The 22,362-nt window shown below is 30.8% G+C and overlaps 3 protein-coding genes across 4 annotated transcripts; 1 reads left to right on the top strand and 2 right to left on the bottom strand.

The window, feature by feature from the left end:
* The first annotated feature begins 4,285 nt into the window (after nucleotides 1-4,285).
* On the top strand, nucleotides 4,286-7,048 carry LOC125870409 (putative vesicle-associated membrane protein 726). Its single transcript, XM_049550840.1, has 5 exons — nucleotides 4,286-4,518; nucleotides 5,269-5,410; nucleotides 5,673-5,793; nucleotides 6,292-6,354; nucleotides 6,877-7,048. Exons 1-5 carry the CDS (start codon nucleotides 4,329-4,331, stop codon nucleotides 7,024-7,026), a joined length of 666 nt encoding a protein of 221 aa, XP_049406797.1. The 5' UTR covers nucleotides 4,286-4,328; the 3' UTR covers nucleotides 7,027-7,048.
* Nucleotides 7,049-8,048: 1,000 nt separating this feature from the next.
* On the bottom strand, nucleotides 8,049-10,669 carry LOC125870402 (protein SULFUR DEFICIENCY-INDUCED 2). The gene is made up of 4 exons (XM_049550833.1): nucleotides 10,433-10,669; nucleotides 9,303-9,515; nucleotides 8,736-8,891; nucleotides 8,049-8,472 (listed from the first exon to the last, which is right to left on the bottom strand). The coding sequence occupies exons 1-4, from the start codon at nucleotides 10,544-10,546 to the stop codon at nucleotides 8,065-8,067; spliced, it is 891 nt and encodes a 296-aa protein (XP_049406790.1). The 5' UTR covers nucleotides 10,547-10,669; the 3' UTR covers nucleotides 8,049-8,064.
* A 1,656-nt stretch (nucleotides 10,670-12,325) lies between these two features.
* Nucleotides 12,326-17,641, bottom strand: LOC125870401 (protein argonaute 18-like). Of its 2 annotated transcripts, none has more exons than XM_049550831.1 (8): nucleotides 17,273-17,641; nucleotides 15,200-15,280; nucleotides 15,026-15,114; nucleotides 14,865-14,939; nucleotides 14,583-14,677; nucleotides 14,178-14,273; nucleotides 13,580-13,777; nucleotides 12,326-12,677 (listed from the first exon to the last, which is right to left on the bottom strand). In XM_049550831.1, exons 1-8 carry the CDS (start codon nucleotides 17,393-17,395, stop codon nucleotides 12,538-12,540), a joined length of 897 nt encoding a protein of 298 aa, XP_049406788.1. In that variant the 5' UTR covers nucleotides 17,396-17,641; the 3' UTR covers nucleotides 12,326-12,537. The 2 variants fall into 2 exon arrangements, with proteins under 2 accessions (XP_049406788.1, XP_049406787.1); XM_049550830.1 differs by having other exon boundaries at nucleotides 13,580-13,780; nucleotides 17,273-17,481.
* Between the last annotated feature and the right edge of the window lie 4,721 nt (nucleotides 17,642-22,362).

Here is a 22,362-nt window from a genome sequence, read left to right as displayed (position 1 = left end):
TTTGAAGATCTTTGGATTGAGAAATTGATTGGATGTGGGTAGTGTTTTGAGTTTGAGTTTTTCTTATTCTATAAGAGGGAGTATCTAAGCTCTTCTCTATCAACATATTTGCTTCATCACGAGGACAATCTTGTCATTTCATGTGCTTCACGAGGATGATCAGTATCCTCGTGAAGCACATGAAATGACAAGATTACCTTAGTGATGGAGCAAATATGTTGACAGTGAAGAGCTTAGATACTCTCTCTTATAGAATAAGATTAACTCAAACTCAAAACACTACCCAAAACCAAGTAATTGCTTAATCCAAAGATCTTCAAAATGCCTAATGATATTACCATTAATATTCTTCTAAGACTTTCAGTCTAATAGCTTTTACGATTCACGTTTGTAAAATCATGACGCTCATTAATTGAAGATCCCCAATTCATTAAGCAACACCAAGAAGTGATGTAAATCGTCATAAATTTTTTATGACTGGTGGTCTATTTGATAACAAGGACGACTATTTCTACTATATAAACGCTACACTTCAATATGATTCTGTTGCCTCTCTTGTTAAGCCTCTGATACCATGAATTAGAGCTGTCAAAACGAGCTTATCCCATGGGGACAATCCGATCCAACCCGTTATTGGGGTTGGGTTGGGATAGAATTATTCAAGCCCATTTAAAATTTAGGGCTTATAAGTCCGACTCATATAACCCCTTGACCCTTGAGGCTTGACGAGGGCCGAGTCGGAGTCGGCCAAAACTTTTTATTTAAGGGTAACTTACAATAATCTCACTAGTTTATAGTCTAATTACTTAAATACAACATATGTTTTTGATATTATGAATCTTATCAGATTTTGGTACGTCCAGATACATGTATCTCAGAATATATGGACTCAAAATTAGGTTAATTTGTTCTAGATACACTCTATCCAAGTAGATTCGCATGTATCCAGGATACATAGACAAATCTCGCGCCCTCGCTTCCCTCCCATCTTACTTGTCACTCTCTTATCTCGCTCGTGTATCTGGTATGCGAGATACATGCTAATTACACTAGATTTTTTTATAGTGTTATTGAAACAACACCATTGTCATGTCAAATTTGATTTGAAAATCTTCTCATTTTCTTGATATTATAGAATTATAAAAAATAAAAAAAAAAGGCTAGCCCGCCCTAACCCTCGGCCCTTCTGGGGTTGGGTTGGGTTAAGCATTTTCAGTCCCTTACAAATGAAGGGTCAACCCGCCCTAGCCCTTCAAATTCCTTGGCCGCGAGCTTGGGCCTGATGGGGCTGGTCCAGCCTGATGGGGCTTGTCGAGCCCTACCAAGAATCAATCATTTAAATAAAATAAGTTTTATTAGTTCTTCCGGTAATGGTATAATTCTTATAGTTTTTCCTTATGATTTAATCATTTTGTGGAACCCGACCATCAGAGAATCAAAAAAAAGCCTAACTCAATCCCTAAAAAGAAAAAAGTCAGAGAGAAAACGATTTCATACTATTCAGGAAGTATTGTTTCAAGATGAGATTCAAAGTTATGGTTTATTGAATTGTAAACCATAAATTCAATTCCATATCTTAACAACACCTAATCTCCATTTTTGGATCCAACAAAGTTCATAATAATTTGTATAGTTTATTAATTCAACCATAATCTTACTCCATGATGCATTCTTTTCCAAATACCAAACTTCAAAATATAAAACTGAGTTTTCGTGCAACTTAGTCAAACAAAGATTTTCTTCTACAACATACAGTTGTGGATCGTCCCCAAATTTAATTCTATCTAGAAATAACAATGTCTAAAGATTTTTAAAAAAAATTAGACTAAGGATTTTTTTTTTTTGATTCTCTAGTAGTTGGATTCCATAAAATAACTTCATCATAAAGGGAAAATTCATGTATACTTTACTTGGATCTGTTTTTATGCTATTAGTTATTCTGTTGATTCTTCTCCAAACAGGAACAACCGATTTACAAATCTCATTAACCACAAAATTTAGTGAGCGGCGCCAAATCTTTCTATGAAAAGTATTATGACATTGCAAGAAATTATACATACCCTACTAAATTGATCATAGTTGATTTCAGGGATTACCTCAACAAGAGAAACAACGGAATCACGTTGAAGTGGAGCATCTACGGAGGAGTAGTAGTAATGATCATCCTTCTTGCAAAACAAAGACACCAAGAATTTTCATCTATTTATATCACTTTTGCATAGATCGTGGCAAAGATTGATGAATTGGCCATCTTCAATTGAAGAACACCCTGATTTGCAAACGCGTTTGAACCTTAGAAGTGATTTCACAGGAAGTTTTAGTAGTACATCAGTGATGATATCAAGGGGAATGGTATTGTTTTATGCATTTTGATATGTATTGCGGCTGCTTGTTGCTAGGACTAGGGTTTTATATAAGATGGGGAAAAACAACTAGGGTTAGGGTTTAATATAAGATGGGCCATCAATTTTTGGACCATATTGACACCCCTTGTTGTGCCCAAACAAAGCCCAAATTTCATACACAACAATAATTTGAGGCCTAATTATCAAACATAACAATAGTTTGACTAATTACAATTCATAGCTATTATTTTAGAGTGATATATGTTTGCTCTATATTTGGTGTATCTATTCACCCAATCTCGTTATATTTACATATAAAATTTCACTAAATACATTGTGATTTGTTCGCTTGACCTAGTTATATCCACATTTACATAAACTAGAAATACAAACAAAAGAACAAATGAGTCAACATTTTCAAAAAGAATACATATATGTATCAAGAAGTTTACTTATAATACCTAAATTGAGTATTATAATAGAAGGAAGTAAGAAAGTGAGGGGAAAATCAAATTATACTGAAAAACAATGAAGAAATTGAAATAATTCATACTAGAAATTTATAGAATATATTTTGGTTGGGTTTTGTCACACTTAAATTTATAGGCATGGTTTATAGAATATATTACACTAGTATATAGTTTATAATAAAGAAGGCATTTGTGTATATAGTTTATAGAAACTAATCTAATATCATATATCTAATATAAATGCCAAAAATCTCATAACTCAATTTCTTCCCTCAAATGTATATAGACGAAATAAGAAAAACTAAAGAGAATCACACTAAATAGCAAGCTGAAACTATGAAGAAGAAAATAACTTGACATACACAAAAGATTACAACTTTATACCTTTTAAATTAATAACAAAATAAAAACATCATACCTGAAAATTCACCCACCCAAGAACATCATATATAATCATTGGAATTGAAACAAAAATTGATTCCGGACTTGATGAATTTTCAACGGTATCCTGATAATTTGTCAGTCATGCCGGCGCGGCATACACATTCTCAGTTGGTAGGGTGGTGTACATTGAAGTAGCTCAATGCATTACACACATTTTTATCCCTACATTATGTTGTTCAAAATCTTTGTAATTCAAATTCTCTGGTTTAATGTAAGTTGGTAAATGAAAATTAGATTGGTTACCGTAAATCTTTTCTTTTTTCTAAGGAGATGTTAATACACATCCCTTTAGCTCGTGCAGATTTTCCTATGGAGATGTTAATATAGATTTGTATATTTATATTAATTTTTATATAATTTTTAAATATAGAAATTTTGTTTCAAAAGCTAGTAGCCTAGTATTTCCAAATTCACGATCTAATTAAGTTTAAAAATTTGAATCTCGAAATTGTAAGTGTGCTACATAAATTGAAAAAGGAAAAACAATAAATTTAATTGAAACTTTAGTTTGGATATATATGTAAATATAAAATAATATTTTAAATGAGTTTCTACTAAAAGAATTAGAAAAGAAGGTTATATGCAATTACATTTCTCCATTTCCTCTAAGTAGGTCATCCGGAAGTTTGAAAAAATAATTCATAAGGGGTTAATTTTTTCATAGTTTCATAAGTGAATTTGGAGATTTGAAACTTTTGATTAGAATTTTCACACATTTTCTATTAAAATAAAAAAAATTTAATATACATACATTGAAATAAAAAAGTAGCAACACATTTTATATACCTTTATTTTATTTTTTTAAAAAGGAAATTACAAGTGGACAAGTTAAAGAAATAACATTCATATATACCAACAACTTTCCTTTAATTTATTTTTGCATGCATGCGAAATTATATTATCCCTATTTCTCTCATCTCCATTCTTCTCCTCTTTTCCCCTTCTTCTCTTTCTCTTTCTCTCTAGAATCCTCCCCCCCCCCCCCCCCCCCCCCCCCCCCCCCNNNCCCCCCCCCCCCCCCCCCTTCCATCAACACAAAGGATTCAAGAGAAATCGAAAGAGGGGAGAGATGGGGCAACAAACGTTGATCTACAGTTTTGTTGCCCGGGGAACGGTGATTTTGGCTGAATATACTGAGTTCACAGGAAATTTCAATATCATTGCCTCGCAATGCCTCCAGAAATTACCTGCATCCAACAATAGGTTCACCTACAATTGTGATGGACACACTTTCAATTTTCTCGCGGAGAATGGATTTAGTGAGTTTCCTAATTTCTTTCTCATTCATGATCATAGATTCTATAAATAAATGTTTTTTTTTTGTATTTTTAAAATGGAATGATATGAATAATGAAGATTCAAATTGTTGATCCCACCTTGTTTGTTTTTTGATCAATTGGATTTATTTATTTGTGAGGTGAACGCATCATGAACAATGAAGATTCATCAATCAGATCCATTTAGAGTTTTTTGTGTTTGTTGTAATTTTGCATGCTTGTGCTTATTAATTGATTGGTTATGAGGTGAACGCGACATGAACAATGAAAATTCATCAATTGGATCCATTTAGAATTTTTTATGTTTGTTGTAATTTTGCATGCTTGTGCTTATTGATAGATTGTTTGTAAATTTCATAATGGATAATATATTTGTACGTCCTATTTGTCATTTATAACCTGACTAAAAGAAAAGTTCGCTGATGTGACAGAAGTCATTTTTCATAAAGAAACTATATTCTGATGTTTGATTATTGAAAAATATATTTTTCATGAGAAAAACATGCTCTCGAACATTTTCTTGAAAAATGACTTCCGTCACAATAAATTGTTCAAGATTGTCTCGAAAGATTACTTGGTGGCGAATAAGAATATGTAAATAATATTGGTAAATTGAGTTTTGCGATATATATTACTATAGTTTTGGGTAATTTTTCGATATTTGTTTGATTTTTCTTATATGATCAACCAAATATTGTATAACTTATACGAAATTTTTGGCTATTATTGTAGCCTATTGTGTGGTTGCTACTGAATCAGCAGGCAGACAACTTCCCATTGCGTTTTTGGAACGTATTAAGGATGATTTTAGCAAGAAATATGGTGGAGGAAAAGCTACTACTGCTGCCCCTAAAAGTCTAAGCAAAGAATTTGGGTACCTACTAAATTGTCTTTTTATTACTTCGAGTTTAACTTATATATACTGATCGTATAAAGATACGTTAACAGTATCAAGTCATTTGAAATGTATCTATAAGAGTTTGACTTGTATATATTAACGACAATATAGATAATTTGTTTACTATTATATTATTTATATTTGTTATAGTAAATAATCTGACTTATTTTTAAGATTACAGATCACACGAATGTTGGGATTACCTCATAATTAATTAATTAATCTCATGTTGTTGTAGGCCAAAATTGAAAGAGCACATGAAATATTGTGTTGATAATCCTGAAGAAATTAACAAACTTGCTAAGGTGAAAGCTCAAGTTTCAGAAGTTAAGGGAGTGATGATGCAAAACATTGAAAAGGTAAGGATTTTTTTTAAATTTTTGTAAGTAAGGAGATTATAACAAGACAAATATACAAATTAGAAATAGTTTGAGTTGAACGGATTGAATTATGATTTATTTCATATTTAGTCTGAACCAAATAAATTTTGAATAAGTTCTGAGTTGAATTATGACGCACTCCTTTTAGCCCAAATTAACTCAAAACAAATTTGGATGGATTATAGCCTAAACTATTTATCAATTCAACATATTTTAACAAGGTCAAATTTAGTCCAGCTCGCCTATTTGAGCCAAACCACGACACAAAAAAATGTTACGCTTGAATCATTTTCCATCTTTATTTGGCGGTTCATATTTTTGTTTTGCGTGTTCTTTGGAAGGAACTCTTATTTTAGAATACTATCTTAGTAAGTATGGTAAGAGAGTCAAATAAGTCGGAAAGAAAAGACGATATAGAGCTTTTGATTACCCTATGAATAATGAATTTGCTTAAATCATGTTCATTTTTTTTTGCAGGTTCTTGATCGTGGTGAGAAGATTGAACTTCTAGTTGATAAAACAGAAAATCTTCGATCACAGGTTAGCTTAATGCAACAATACATATGTTTAATTTCTTCTATTATTGATCTTTTTGAGCTTAGAAATTTTCGGTGTTTGGTCCTATATTGGGTAATAGGGGTAAAGAAAATTTAACTATGAAGATATGATCCGCCTAATCCGTCCCAAGTAATTTTAACTCGTACAATTCAGATCATCAAAAAATTAAGCTGATATATATAGTTCAAATTGATGCATGAGTAATCTTGTCACGATATGTTATATATAGTGACGATAAAAGATAATTCTTTTATAAGTAATTAAACAAATGATAAGAAAATATTTTATTTTAAAAAAAGAAAACAAACTTGATAAGAGTTAGCTGGATTGGGTTTTGACATACTATTAAGCCCATTTATGACCCAACCTATTTCAATCCTTTTGGGCGGATTAATGACAAATCTATTTATTAGCTCAATATATATATATATCGATATATACAAATTCAGTCTAATTCGTCCATTTGATACCCGATAATTTATTAATTTTGTGTGATATTTTCAGGCTCAAGATTTTAGGCAACAGGGAACCAAGATAAGAAGGAAGTTATGGTATGAAAATATGAAGATTAAACTAATTGTGTTAGGGATTATCATAGCTTTAATTCTCATTATCATTTTATCAGTTTGCCCTGGCTTTAAATGCATGTCTTGAATAATTAATTTGCATCAAATTCAAAAAAATAATAATTTATTTTTACCTCAAAATCTACTACTTACCACTCAATTAATTGATTTTACTTTCATAATGGTATATTAGTACACAAGAGGAGCTGGAATTGGCCTATATTATGATGTAGATTGTATATTAATCAGGATTAGTTTGTCCTAATTACTTTTCTCCTTTTAGGGGAATTGTTTAAATTGTACTATGTTAAATTTCATTTAATGTTGTTTCTCTAAATGAGATTTCATAATTCTTATGCAACTATTTATTTTTCATGTTTGGAGATTATTTATATTATATTTTTTTCAAAACGAGATAAGTCAAAGAAAATACAAGAGATAAGTAATAAGATACAAGATCCTTTGATTTTTATTTATATTTGAGTTGTAAATGGACAGAAGAGATGATTAATGTTTGTGGACAAAAAATATTAATTATTCCAACTTATATGTTTGACAAAATAATAATAGGCGAAACCAACTCTCCTAAACATCGCTACTAGTTTAGTGTTAGCACCAAATTGTACCTTCTAGACATCGCTATTAATTGAGTGTTAGCACCTATCTGTGTTATCAATAATTTTTTTAAAAAGTAATTGCTACTAATTGAATGTCAACACCTACTTTTCGATTTTCCACACGGTATTAATAGTGATTTTAGAAATTATGTTCTTTTAAGTTTTTCGACATATGAAAATTGACTATAAACACTCATCAAAGAGGCAATTCATGTACTATAACTCATTATACAAGGAACATAATCACTCTTCAAAAGCATACTATGTGTCTCATACAACTGACACTAATTATGTGACGCTTCTTTTTGCCTCACGAAAAAGTGGACCCCATTGTCCGCTTTTTTGTGAGATAAAAATGAAGCCTTAGACAACTAATGAAAATTTCAACAAAAATATATGTGCATATGCTAACATTTTAACACACAAAAAAGCTAATACCTACACTAAAAGTGCCTATATTCTTCATTAACAAGTATGATTCTAATACTCAATAACTCAAACATGAAAGATCAACAAGCTAATTGATCTCTACATGGTGAAATTTCTTCAAAAATGGGAAGTCGTCTCGATCGAAACGGAGCATACTGGTTTATCAACTGATCAAGACCATCAAGAAATGCATCTTCTAAGTTCAGTTGAGGTGAAGGAGAAGTGTATCCAAATGAACCAAATGGTTCCAATTCTTTCAACAGTTCCTCTACGCGATTCTTTGATTTAGGATCATCTGAGCCAGAGATTTTACCTTGTAAAACGTCTTCAACGACTGATCTTGCTTCACTATATCGCGATTGTTTTTGTAGACATGTGCATAGATTGCACGCCTTATTGACATCAGGATCGATTTGTTGAGCCTTACGATAAACAACTTCAGCAGCTGCATAGTTGGATTGTTGCATATATGCCCAGCCCAGATTACCCTATACAATCATCCATGTAGAGAACTGTCAAAACACTCTAAACACAATGTCTTTTAACCGCGAAAAGTGCAAGTACCAACAAGGTCCTTATATACTTCGACAGTATAAAAAGAATAGCTACACTACAATGTAGCTTTCAACCAGTTATAGCAGGTAACATATCTTGTTTTCCACGTTATCAATTCAACCTTTGTATAGACGATTTAGATGAATTCGTTCATTCAAACACAATGTAAAAACTCATACGAAAACAATGAAAGTACCAGTATTCTTGAGGTTTCTTGCTTGATAGTAACTTGAAACTTCCTTCCATGGGAACGAGCCGTCTTTGTAGGTTTACCATTGAACACTTCTCCTTGGTAAATCATTCGTAACTTCTGCTTCAACAGTTCAATCTGCTCCTCTAATTTTCCGCATTTCTGCAACATTCATCATATCGAATTAATTTAGTGCATTGATCAAGAGAAAACACTCTGCCTTTAAACTAGCCGTTAACATATATACCACGAATAGGAAAAGAAATGCACTCGACTATTCTACTAAGTACCTACTATCTCTCATCAGCACAGATAATGGATAACTCTGTCCATCAAAACATAGACAAATACGAAAAAAACACCTAGATGTTCATATCCTCTTTAACACATTCAAAGCTAAAGGCAACTTCTCCATTGTGTTTTAACAACTTAAAACACAAAAACAACAACAATGTCTGAGTCTCAACAAGTTGAGGTCAGCTATATGAATCCTCACTTCTTCGTTTAACCTCAATTACTCATATCATTACGACATTAAAACAACAACTAATGCAAATCGATGTGTTTATGCACCTTGTATAAATCGATGAGGACATTGTCTAATGATTCTTGTGCTTGTTTAGAGCATCGATCTCTAAAGGACTTAATAGCTTCAATAGCCTCTTCAGCGCGATCTTGTTGTTTCATAACGACTGCCATGTCTTTCAACGCGCTATCCACTCTATCTCCTGCATTAATCGCCTTCCAAAACAGAACTATAGCTGCCTCTGCATCTTTCTCTACTAGCTACAAGTAACACGCGGATAAATTAGTCTCACCATATTTACTTATAGACTCATTTTTGCACTATCGATCAGTATAATTTAACTTGTTATAGTATGTCGTTCATCATTTTCACTAAGTTGCCAAAAAAAACAATACCTTATAAGTTCAACTTCAATATACTGACAATTCAAAAAAAATAAAAAAATAACAAAATTATTTTTCTTTATTTGTAAACAACAAAAAAAGTCAAACAACCATTGGAATCACTTTTTTTAAAAAAATTGTAAGAGAAAAATCATTTTGTTATATTATTACTATTATATCACATCAAATATATTATTAGCTACCAAGTATATTTTCGATAACGTGCCACACACTTTTTGAAGCAAAAAAAATAAAAATCAATCATTTTAACCAATTTNATTATTATTATTATTATTATTATTATATCACATCAAATATATTATAAGCTACCAAGTATATTTTCGATAACGTGCCACACACTTTTTGAAGCAAAAAAAATAAAAATCAATCATTTTAACCAATTTGCATACTATGCATCCCCCCTCCCACCCCCACCCCAACCCAAAACAAATCTGGTTCAATTTGTGGTAAATTATATAAATCTCTAATTTAACATCACAAGATCCAAAAGTTTTTCCGACTCTTAAGAGGTCAATTGAACATTCAAACCAAGACACAAAATAAAATATTGTCCCTGTTCCATTTTAAATGTCGCTTTAACTTTAAAAATTCATCCCAAATTAACTGTTATTTCAGAAATTCAAAACTTGAAATTGACAATTATGTTCAAATTTATACCTTAACATTAAACAATAATTCACAATATTTAAGATAAAACAATGAAAATCTACTTTGTAACTATATATCGTATTAAAAGAGCTAAAACGACAGTTAAAATGAGACGTAGAAATTACCTGAGCATATTTGGCTCTAACATAAGGACTATCACCAGGAGGAAGCTTATGAATAATATGATAATTACACTCTAATGGCTCCTTCTTTGTGCATCCATTATTATTGTTCTTCATAATTATAAATATATAAATGTATCAAATATAAAAAGTAAGAAAATTAATATAATTAAACACAAAAAAAATGGATCCTTTTTTTCTGGGTTTTATACAGAAAAAACTTGAAGATTTGTTCTGTAAATGGAGAAAAAATTGAGAAAAGTAAGAAGATTGAATAATTAAAATATAGTAATATAATTGGATTGTGTAGAAAATGAACCTGGCTTGGAATGTGTCTATGTTCATTTGTTTGTTGGCGTTCTAGACATGATTTTTCAATACGTATGTAATCTGGACACGTGTCAGTTTCTATTACCATTTTCCTATTAATTATAACTCTCTTCGTCTATTTTTATTTGTCTGATATTGACTTCACATAGGGGCGGAGCCACCTTGTGGTTAGGGGAATCATTTGAATCCTCTTTGACGAAAAATTATACTATCTATATAAGAAAAAAAAAATTATGTATATATAGTAAATATTGAACCTCTTTGGCTAGTTCGTGTGTCTACTTATTCAAATTTTGAACGTTCTTAGTGAAAAATTCTGGCTTCGCCACTGATTTCATACATTCGTTAAGAAATGATACTTTCTTTTTTTCCTTTTTAGCTTGTTTTAGAAAAATATCTCTAATTTTTTTTTTATAATTCCTTAATTTCAATTTTTCATGTAAGTTCATGATATATTTAAGACTACAAGATTAAAATATATTTTGATACTTTTTATATATCTTTAATTTAAGATAATCAGATTCAAAAGTATTGTTTTTACTTTTAAAAATTTCATGCCAATTTAAACCTGATACACAAATTGAAATGAAAGAAGTATGTACCGAATAATCGTAATAGTTTAATTGATTGATTAACTGAATTGTTACGTTGTCCCAAATTTTCCACCTTTTCCAATTTTTTCAAACTTTTACCTTTTCGTCTATTTAGGTTCTTAATTAGTTTTCTAAATTGCAAATTACGAAAATGAATTATGTTTTCTTTTTCTTATTAATGGGATTGAATTGACCTAAAGATTTATTGGACTTTAACACCTTCACATTTAATCTATAATATTAATTATTTTTTGGTGTTCTATCCGATGTTCAATGCTTGGAATTCTAACTAAATTTAGATTGCCAACGATGAAATAATCACATTACTGCACCACAAGTCCACAACACATATTAATATTATTATATTAATCATTAAACCAACATCTTCACAACAAAGAAAACTTTGCTTCTAATAAAGAGTTCAATATGTTTTCACTTTTTTCATTATTAATAAGAGATCTCGAATGTTAGTAGTTGAAAATAAAAAAAACATCATGTTGAAATATCATCCTCAAGAATAAATCTTACCGTGTGAATCTAAATTTCATTGAGTTCTAATATGAATACGAATATTAAAATAACAGTGGGAAACAGAGAAACATACTACTATTCCTATAGATACCATAATTTATCTTACACTATAGATATCAACTATGAGACAATTTTTTGTTGATTCAACTCAATCGTTATCGAAAATTCACAATCTCATGAACCTAAATTCATATCTATCGATAGACGAGAACAAACTGCTATTGACTATTTTTCACCTATCTATTTTATTATAACCGACTTGAAGACATCAAATGTAGACCATCATCTCCATCTGATCACAATCATAGCTTCTTTTATTCGTCTAACCTTAAGGATCACCATTAGCATTCACACAAAAGTAAAGTCGTCCTACCAAAAAATTCTCCATTCTCAAGGCTCAAACTCGAAATTACTACAATGAAAGGGAGGTGAACAGTCTATATACACTGAAAAAAAAATGAAAACTTATTACATAACATCAAAATAAATGAATCATATGAGAAAACAAGAACCGAAAAAATGGCTCTCCAACTAAGCAAAAGAAACCAACCAAAGTAACAAAACCTTTTGCCAAGTAACATCAAACAAAACTGCATGAAAATTCACTCAAAAGAGTTTCACACTATGCCAAAGGTTGTGCAATATTTCTAGCTATCAAGCTCTGACAGTAAACTCTTCTTGCCTATACTGGTTTCCACCACCCCTTCCTCCTCGACCACCCATCCGGCCTCGTCCACGACTATAACCTCTGCCACCACCCCAGCCTCCGCCTCTGCCCCTTCCGTATCCCGTGCCTGTTGAGAGTAAACAAAAAGGTCAAAAGTAAAGAGATGTAGAGCATATACTTTCAGTCCTCAAGCATAAATTCACACCAGTAAAGAAAGAAGTTAATTTTTTATTTTATAATGTAGGGATAAAGAAAGAAGTTAATTCTTCTTAGGCATAATATATAAACAGACACTCAAACTTGGGATCAACTAGAAAGTAAGCACATCACTCCAACTTTAAGAGTGCACATCTTAACACCTCATCTTGGTCTCAACTGACACTTAACATTCCAACTCATCCCCACTGTGTCTCGCGGAGACTCGACGCTGACGTGGCACATAAATTTTGGAGGTGTCTGGATAATCATTTTATAATCTAGAGTGTTCAACTGACACAGTACAGACGAGTTGAAGTGTCTAGATGTGCATTCTCAAAGTTGGAGTGCTTACTTGTCAACTAAGCCCAAGTTTGAGTGTGTGTTTATGTATTATAAGTTCTTTTGTTGGAGGCTATGTCAAGGTAATGTGTTTTTTCTGCAACTAGGAATAGAATCACTTGCTGACAAAAGATGGAGAACAGACATAAGAACTAAACAAAGAGACGTTACTTAGAGACGTTACTTTCATGTTGGCCTTGACTATGAAGGGAACAACTAAACTAACTTCTAACATGAACTGATATAACAAAGACGCCTAGAGATCTGTGTTGTGTAATCTTTCTGATTTCTCCTCCAGCCAATGTAGCTGACAAGCTTTGTTGTTTACAAAAAGTGCAAAATATTCAACATAATTTTCATAAGCCTCAAAAATCAGAATTTCACTGCAAGTTTGAACCACAATGTGACTTCTTTATAAAACAAAATATGAACTCTATTTTAACTTTTTTCCTTAATCTCAAGATAATATGGGAGCATAGAATATAAACTTACCACGGTATCCCCAACCTCTGCCTCGACCACCACCTTGACCTTGATTATAATATCCACCATTATCTGCAAACCCACTGCCTCGACCTTGATTATAATATCCATCATTATCTGCAAATCCGCCACCTCGACTTGGGTTGTAAAATGCACCATCATCTGCTAATCTACCACCTCGACCTGGGTTATTGTATCCACCATCATCTGCTAATAGCACGTATTAGTTAGAGTATTAGTCAGAGCACACGACTGGAAAAGAACCTAACATCAAAAATAAAATAAACATAGAATTGACTAAAACTTATATCCCGGTGGTACTGACTAAAACTTATATTCCGGTGGTACTGGTTGCATGGATACAAATTTCACTGTCTCCCTTCCCTTTTCTATTCACAGTCCCACTATGGCCAAAAATAAAAAAAGAATAAAAAGAGGATTGAAATTCTATGTTGCTCGGACTCTTCAAAAATGTCAAGGGATGCATGTTGGATTCGCCAAAAGTTCTGTATTTTTGGAGAATCGGACACGTATGCAACATCGAAAGTGTAGGGTCCGTGCAATTTAGTTGAAATCAGCTATGCAGAGAACTTATACAAATCAATACCTTGGTAGTAGTTTCCATAACCACCCCTGCCGCGTCCCCTTCCACGCCCTCTGCCTCTGCCCCTACCTCGGCCTCGACCACGGATACCATAAGAATCTGAATATCATGTTTTGTAAGAAAAAAAATAACATTGAAATGGCTGCAAAGTTTTGTTTGCAGTGTAGTGATGAAACGTAAACAAACACCAACAACTAAGCTTCAATCCCACTCATGAACATAAACGATGAACTTCACAATTGATATGGACCATGCTTGAAAATTTAATTGCTGAATGGCCAAATGGAATGCCAATTATCCATGTGTTAAATCTCAAGAACTTTTCAAAAACAATCAAAAAGAAAAATAGGGAAACAAGCAGCAAAATTATGGGTAGTATGTAGTCTAACTCAATATTAACAGATTCACCTTGATTAAAATCAGAAGGAACATAGGCTTGTTTTCCTTGCTGCAGTTGTTGATTCTCTGCTCCTGACTGATCAAAACGAGACGGAGCTTGGTAGCTAGATACACAGCACTTACCCCAGGTTAGAGAATATATATATTCAGATCTTTCCATTCTAAATAAGAATGAGAGTTGTTCAACTAGATGTGCTCCTTTGGTCGGGTTTGAGAGAGTTAAATGTTTCTCAAAAAAATGGAGGGAGGAACCATCCTTCAAAATAAACATATAATGTTTGCAGAGCTTACCCGGGAGAGCTTTGATTCAACTCAGCAGTCGACAAAGTAATTGTTATCAGCGAGACCTGGCGAGTCATCTCCAAGCTACTCAAGCATACATAAGAGGTAAATCAACTGCCTGACTGAAGCACATAAAAGGAGGACTGGAAGCAAGAACAACATGAACTTACGGTTGTAGACCCTCTTCAAGGGGCTCATATGCATCAGTTATGGTAGTTGAGCTGATAGATGTATCTTGATGCAACCCAGGAATTCTCTTCTGTTTTACACATGCAAATCGTGCAAATAAAATCAGCTGCCACTCCTTTGCTTAGCAAATTAAAATGGCATAACACTGATAATACCTTTATAATCTCTGCAATGGCAACTGTTTTACTGATAGCCTGTCCCATTGCCTTCAAAACAATTTCATTTGTTCGTTGGTCCTGAACATGACGGTAGTGGTATGTTAACAAATTTCATGCAATGCATAATAACATTTATTACATACCTCATAACATTGAGATAAGGCAAACACTTTCAGGCTTTCAGCAGCATTTAAATTTGAGGAGAGAGAAGGAAAAATAAGACACTTTCTGATCGAAACAAGAATGTATAACGAGAAAATTGCACAAACAGGCAGTGTACAAAAGTTTCATAATAAATATAATGTCTAGGTAGAGAACTAGGGACTTCTCTCCCCTTTACTGTCATTGTTTTTGAAACAAGACAATTGCCACATGATTACAATTGATGCAAACATAACTAAATGAAGAAATGTCATTTTAGCAGCCTACAAATAGATATTGATAATGAGCAGTTCCTCTGATAAACTCGACAAGGAGAACCTGACAAGCCAAGATTTAATTCACTTGACCAGCATCTGTGTGACTAAAAAAGTTTACAAGGGGATCAGGTTCACAAGAAGGCTATAGAGAATAATTTATGCAACCCATGCCCAATCCTAGCATTAGCATTCACGAACATGCAATTGAGAAGCCACATAGACAGATGAAAACAAACTTGTTTGATGAAAATCAGAGAATGGAATTCCACCACCTGCTTCAAGGCCTAATAATAACTTTCAATAGTTATTTTCCACAACTAGTTTTCAGTTCAAAGTTTCTTTTTATCATCTTCACCTCACTTGTGAAAAGGAATACGATGAGTCGATGAGTAATGAAACGACTACAAGCTCCCAAAAGAATTCATTACTTTTCCCCAATTTTCAGAGCAGATATAACATCCCACGGCGCCAGCCACAAAAACTGAAAGAAAACATCATCAATTTGAAATCTTTCCAAACCCCCAGATGAAGATATACTCAAAGCAAGCAAAAAAACAACAACTAGGCTCATATTCAATTAGCCACAAGCATAACCCCAAAAAATATTTTTTTATCTTCTTCACCTCATTTGTGAGAAGGAAAAAAGACAGTAATCATACCACTACAAATTCAATGTAAAACCTTTTCATTACTTGTCCCATTTTTTAGTGCAAAAACAACATCCCAAGAGCCAAAGGACTGAACAAAACATCATCAATTTGAAATCTTTTCAAAACCCCAGATGAAAACACACTCAAAACAAGATTAGCCACAAACATAGCCAAAAAAGAAGTTCCTTTTTATCTTCTTCACCTCAATTGTGAAAAGGAAGAAAGACCGAGCAACCATAACACTACAAACTCAAATACTAAAGAACTTCAATACTTTCCCCCAAATTTTGTAGCAAAAACAGTATCACCACAAACAAATCCCCCAAAACATCATCAAGCTTAAATCTTTCCACAACTCTACATGACAACACACACAAAACAAGCAAATAAACAACAAAACTAGGCTCATACTCAATTAACCACAAACATTTCAGAACAAACACAACATCACAACAAACAAACCCCCCAAAACCAAATCAAAACATCATCAAGATGAAATCTTTCCACAACCCCACATGAAAACACACTCAAAACAAGCAAAAAAAAAAAACCCATCAAAACTAGGCTCATACTCAATTAACCAAAACATAGCCAAATAAAATTTTCTTAGAATTTCATTACTTTCCCCTAAATTTCAGAACAAAAACAACATCACAACAAACAAACCCCCCAAAACCAAATCAAAACATCATCAAGATGAAATCTTTCCACAATCCCACATGAAAAACACACTCAAAACAAGCAAAAAAAAACATCAAAACTAGGCTCATACAGTCATACTCAATTAACCAAAACATAGCCAAACAAAACTCTTAGAATTTCATTACTTTCCCCCAAAATTTCAGAACAAAAACAACATCACGACAAACAAACCCCCCAAAACCAAACCAAAACATCATCAAGATGAAATCTTTCCACAACCCCACATAAAAACACACTCAAAACAAGTAAAAACACATAAGAAATGAAACAAAAAAACACAAAAAGATTATACAAATTACCTGAAGAAGAGTGGTGGCATAGCTAATGTAATTACGAATAAGACCTTGTGCAGTGACTCTGATCTCATTCTCCTTAATGGGTTCCTCTGGCCTTGGTTTCTCCACCTTCTGGTACCTATCCATTTTCTTCTTCTCAACAAAATCACTCACTCTCTCTAGACCTTTCTTTCTTTAGGGCCAAATGTTATACTGAAAAAAGAACAGAGACACATGGTGTAGAAATATAGGAATTTCAGAATTTATATTCAATAATATAATAAACTCCTGAAAAATAAAATGATTTAAAAAAAAAATAGGAATATTGGTAAATGCATGCATAAAAAGGTTGTACTATGTGCATCAAAGTTTTGTACTTTTGTGTTTATTTAGAAAAAAGCTAACCCTAAATTTATTTCTATTTAGAGCGGCATGACTTAGGTTATGCGTGAGAGTAGCTTAATAATTGGCATTAATTGGCAAATAAAAACAAAAGTTTGTACTTTTATATTTTTTTTAATTGGGATAAGGCCGTTATACACGGTGAACAAATTAGCAATTACACATTTAAATTATGTAAAGGTCTTATAATTTTCTGAACTTTTTTGTTTGTATTATTTATTCGATTCATAACATAGAATCAGTTGAAGCCCAACTCTTTTTTTGCCTTAATCCAAACTTTTAACTATGTGAGGTTTTACGATTTATAAATTACGACAGTTAATATATATAATAAAAAATATGATATATTTTAAGCGATCAGTGATTAAGAACACATATAAATTTTTTATCTAAAATATGATTAAATATTATTATTATTATTATTATTATTATTATTATAATCCCTAATATGAGTCTAAATAATTGAATGGTACTAACATTTGTAGACGTATTTCACTAGTCTCCACTTATCGATGGAAATAATAATAATAATAATAATAATAATTCTACTATATAATAAAAGGGGTTGATGATGGGACATTCTACTATTTACAAATGACTTAAAAATTATCTTAATAAATTATTTACAATTTACAAATTACTTAAAATATTTAAAAGATATATAATAAAATAGGTTGACTCTCATAATTCAATCAGGATCACATATATCGGGACAGAAAAAATAACATATATCATTTTAAAATTACCAAAAAAGTATTATAAATAATAATAATTAACAATTTAAAATATATGAAAGACATTTTAAAAGGGTTAATTTTTTATCCATATCACATAAATTATGACAAAGTGACCAGTAATGTAGGTTATTTGAAAGTTACATAAAAATATTATAAATCACAATAATTAATAACTTAAAACTTTTTTTAAAAAAAAATGAAAATTTTGATGACTCTCCAAATTTCATTTGTGTCACATAAATTCAGACAACAAAAATAACATATATTGGGTCCATTTTAATTTATTTGTCATAAATCATGATAATTGACAACATAAAATATGTTTTGAAAAAGATACAAAAAGTTCCACTGATTCTTGAAGTTAATCTATCGTAAAAATATTATAAATCATGATAATTGACAACATAAAATATTTCAAAAATAAATACATATAAAAAAATTCGATTGATTCTTGAAATTAATCTATCGTTTTCTATTCTACTATATAATAAAAGGGAGTTTATGATGAGACATTCTACTATTTACAAATGACTTAAAAATTATCTTAATAAATTATTTACAAATTACTTAAAATATTTAAAAGATATATAATAAAATAGGTTGACTCTCAGAATTCTATCAGGGTCACATAAATCGTGACAGAAAAAATAACATATATGATTTTAAAATTACCAAAAAAGTATTATAAATAATAATAATTAACAACATAAAATATCTTAAAGACATTTTAAAAGGGTTAATTTTGTAATTTTATCCATATCACATAAATTAGGACAAAGTGACCAGTAATGTAGGTTATTTGAAAGTTACATAAAATATTATAAATCACAATAATTAATAACTTGAAACATTTTTTTTAAAATGAAAATTTGGATGACTCTCCAAATTTCATTTGTGTCACATAAATTCAGACAACAAAAATAACATATATTGGGTCCATTTTAATTTATTTGTCATAAATCATGATAATTGACAACATAAAATATGTTTTGAAAAAGATACAAAAAGTTTCACTGATTCTTGAAGTTAATTTATCGTAAAAATATTATAAATCATGCTAATTGACAACATAAAATATTTCAAAAATAAATACATATAAAAAAATTCGATTGATTCTTGAAATTAATCTATCGTTAAAAATTATGTATAGAATACAATAAATCATGATAATTGACAACTTAAAATATTTATTAAAAAAACACAAAAAAATAAATTGACTGATCTATTTAGAAATGACTTAAAAAGATAAATCATTTACAAATGACTTCAAATATTTAAAAGATATATAATAAAATAGGTTGACTCTCAGAATTCTATCAAAGTCACATATATTGGGACAAAAAAAATAACATATATCATTTTAAAATTACCAAAAAAATATTATAAATAATAATAATTAACAACTTAAAATATCTGAAAGACATTTTAAAAGAGTTAATTTTGTAATTTTATCCATATCACATAAATTAGGACAAAATGACCAGTAATGTACGTAAATTTAAATAACTAACTATATTTTATCTGTGCCACATTCATTAGGACAAAAAATAACACACATTGGCGCACGGGCTCTTCGTCACTAGTAATAATAACATAGTTGTGTTTCTGTATTATTATTGCGTGATATAACTAACTCATAGAAGCAATTAGGTCTACAAAGTGTGTAACTAGCAAAAGTATGCGAGAAATACTAAAAAAATTATGTCATTTTATTGTTTTTCTATTCGTATTAAAGTCTAATTACATTTATGAAGAATCTCAAACACACCATCACAATTCATATGGATGTCGATCTATTATTATTCGATAAAATGATCAAACTTTCCACAATTGTGTATTGTAATATTGCTTCAAAAGTTTTTAAAAAGCAATTTCATTCATTCGACTAATCAGCATCTCATTTCATGTCATAATAACAACAACAACAACACATTCAATATAAATCCACATATAAGACATAAAAAGAATAATATATATACCAACCCTACTTTATAAATTCATAAAAAATGTTTTTTACATTATAAGTAAACCATAAATAATACTATTAAAATTTGATAACAATAACGTCCCACTTCCTTTTAGATAGTTTAATTATATCAATCATCTTTATCAAAAATGTTTTCAATACATCTTATCTATCACTAGAAATTCTCTAATATATTACAGCAAAACCTCTATAAATTAATACTCGGTAAATTAATAATCTCTCTAAAATAATATTTTTCTTTGGTCCCACGTCTTGGGTCAACGGAAAATATCACCAATTTCGATAAGATAATAAGATAATATATTTCCAAAAGACCCCTATATAAATATATGGTCCCATTAATATCATAAATTAATAATTCTTTAAAAGTACAAATATATCTAAGACAAATTAGTGAAATATAATTCTATTGTGTTTGTTTTTTCTTTAAATTTAAATCTAGTTGAAGCTCATCTCTAGTTTTTCTTATTGAATCCAAGAGCTCCGGTGTTGTCTTTTCGAACTACACCATAAAATCGTGAAGAGTTCTTGATGTGATAAGTGTTTACTTAGGCGTAATTGGTTCCAAAGGTATAATATCATTTTCAACTTCATCATCAACATTGCTTTTTCCGATGGTATCCACAATTTCTCCTAAGCTCTAGACCTCTGAACATGTATCACTTTCACCCCGATAATCCAACAGGTTATTGACATCTATTTTACCGTGGTAATCGAGATCATTAATCACAACCTCAAGTTCATGAATGACGTTTTCACAAGTGGGTTCATTCAAATTCTCTGAGATCGCATCCCCAGAATGAATTTTACAGTGTCGAAAATAATTTGCTATTGTCTCTTGTTGAACATTTGTTGTCCAATCAGGGATTGCAAAATTGATAGCATCCAAACATTAATCTTTGTTGGATCAGTTTGTCCCACTTCATAAACTTTTAATATCCTACGATAAAATTTGTTACGATAATACATCTTAAAAGTTCTTATTAACCCAGCATCACAAGGTTGAATTTTGAATGTCATGTTGGGTGGCAAGAAAAACAATTCAACATTTTGTAGTCCTTCAATATTTCTATTATGGGTTGGACAATTATCTACCATAAACAAAACTGGTCTACCATACATTTTGTAGTCAAACCAACAAATATATTCATCAAAAAGCATACTTATCATCCATTCTCTTTTGTTTGCACGATAGTGACAATTCAATAAATATGATACATAAATTAGTAAGATACAATGATTTTGATGTATCCGTTGTACTTTATGTATAATATTTTTTATGTGAAATCAATAAATATGATTCATAAATTAGTAAGATGCAATGATTTTGATATAATCAAAATTAACCTTCATTAAATCTCAAACCATTCATTAAATTAATAAATATTAATTTATCGATTAAATAATATCTCTATAAAATAATAAAATTTCATGGTCCACTTATATTAATTTATAGAGATTTTACTGTATACTAAATATTTTTGTAATACACATCTTATCTATGTCTCTTTAAAATAAATTCTTTCAATGCAATTTTAGGTCTTTCTTTATATATATCTTTTAAGCACACAAATATGGAGATTTTTTTTTCTTCTAATTTCTCATTTACTGTTTGACACATACATTAAAATCTCGATTAAATTTGAATTTGAATTCAAATTCAAGACTTTTGAATAAAAATGAAACGGTCTCATTACTCTACGATAATCTACGTTGGTCACCTATGGAGACATATAATTCTTTTATTTAAACAAAACAAATCATTTAAAGCCGTAAATTGTCGCTCACAAAAAAGTATATGGCACAAAAAGATCAGGGTACTAAAATAACAATCAAAATATAAAAAGGGACCAAAAAGCAAATTCACCAAAATAACGAACGGCACATAATTGTGTATAGATCCCGCCAAATAAAATTTCATTATAGTCCCTCAAGTCCAATAAATTTTACTTGTTCCACATTCTTCCACGTATCTTTTCAATTTCCAT

This window comes from Solanum stenotomum, chromosome 7 (genome assembly GCF_019186545.1).
Source record: "Solanum stenotomum isolate F172 chromosome 7, ASM1918654v1, whole genome shotgun sequence".
Classification (NCBI taxonomy): Eukaryota; Viridiplantae; Streptophyta; class Magnoliopsida; order Solanales; family Solanaceae; genus Solanum; species Solanum stenotomum.
The sequence above is the reverse complement of the archived record's forward strand: the minus strand, read 5'-3'. Positions and strand labels throughout refer to the sequence as shown.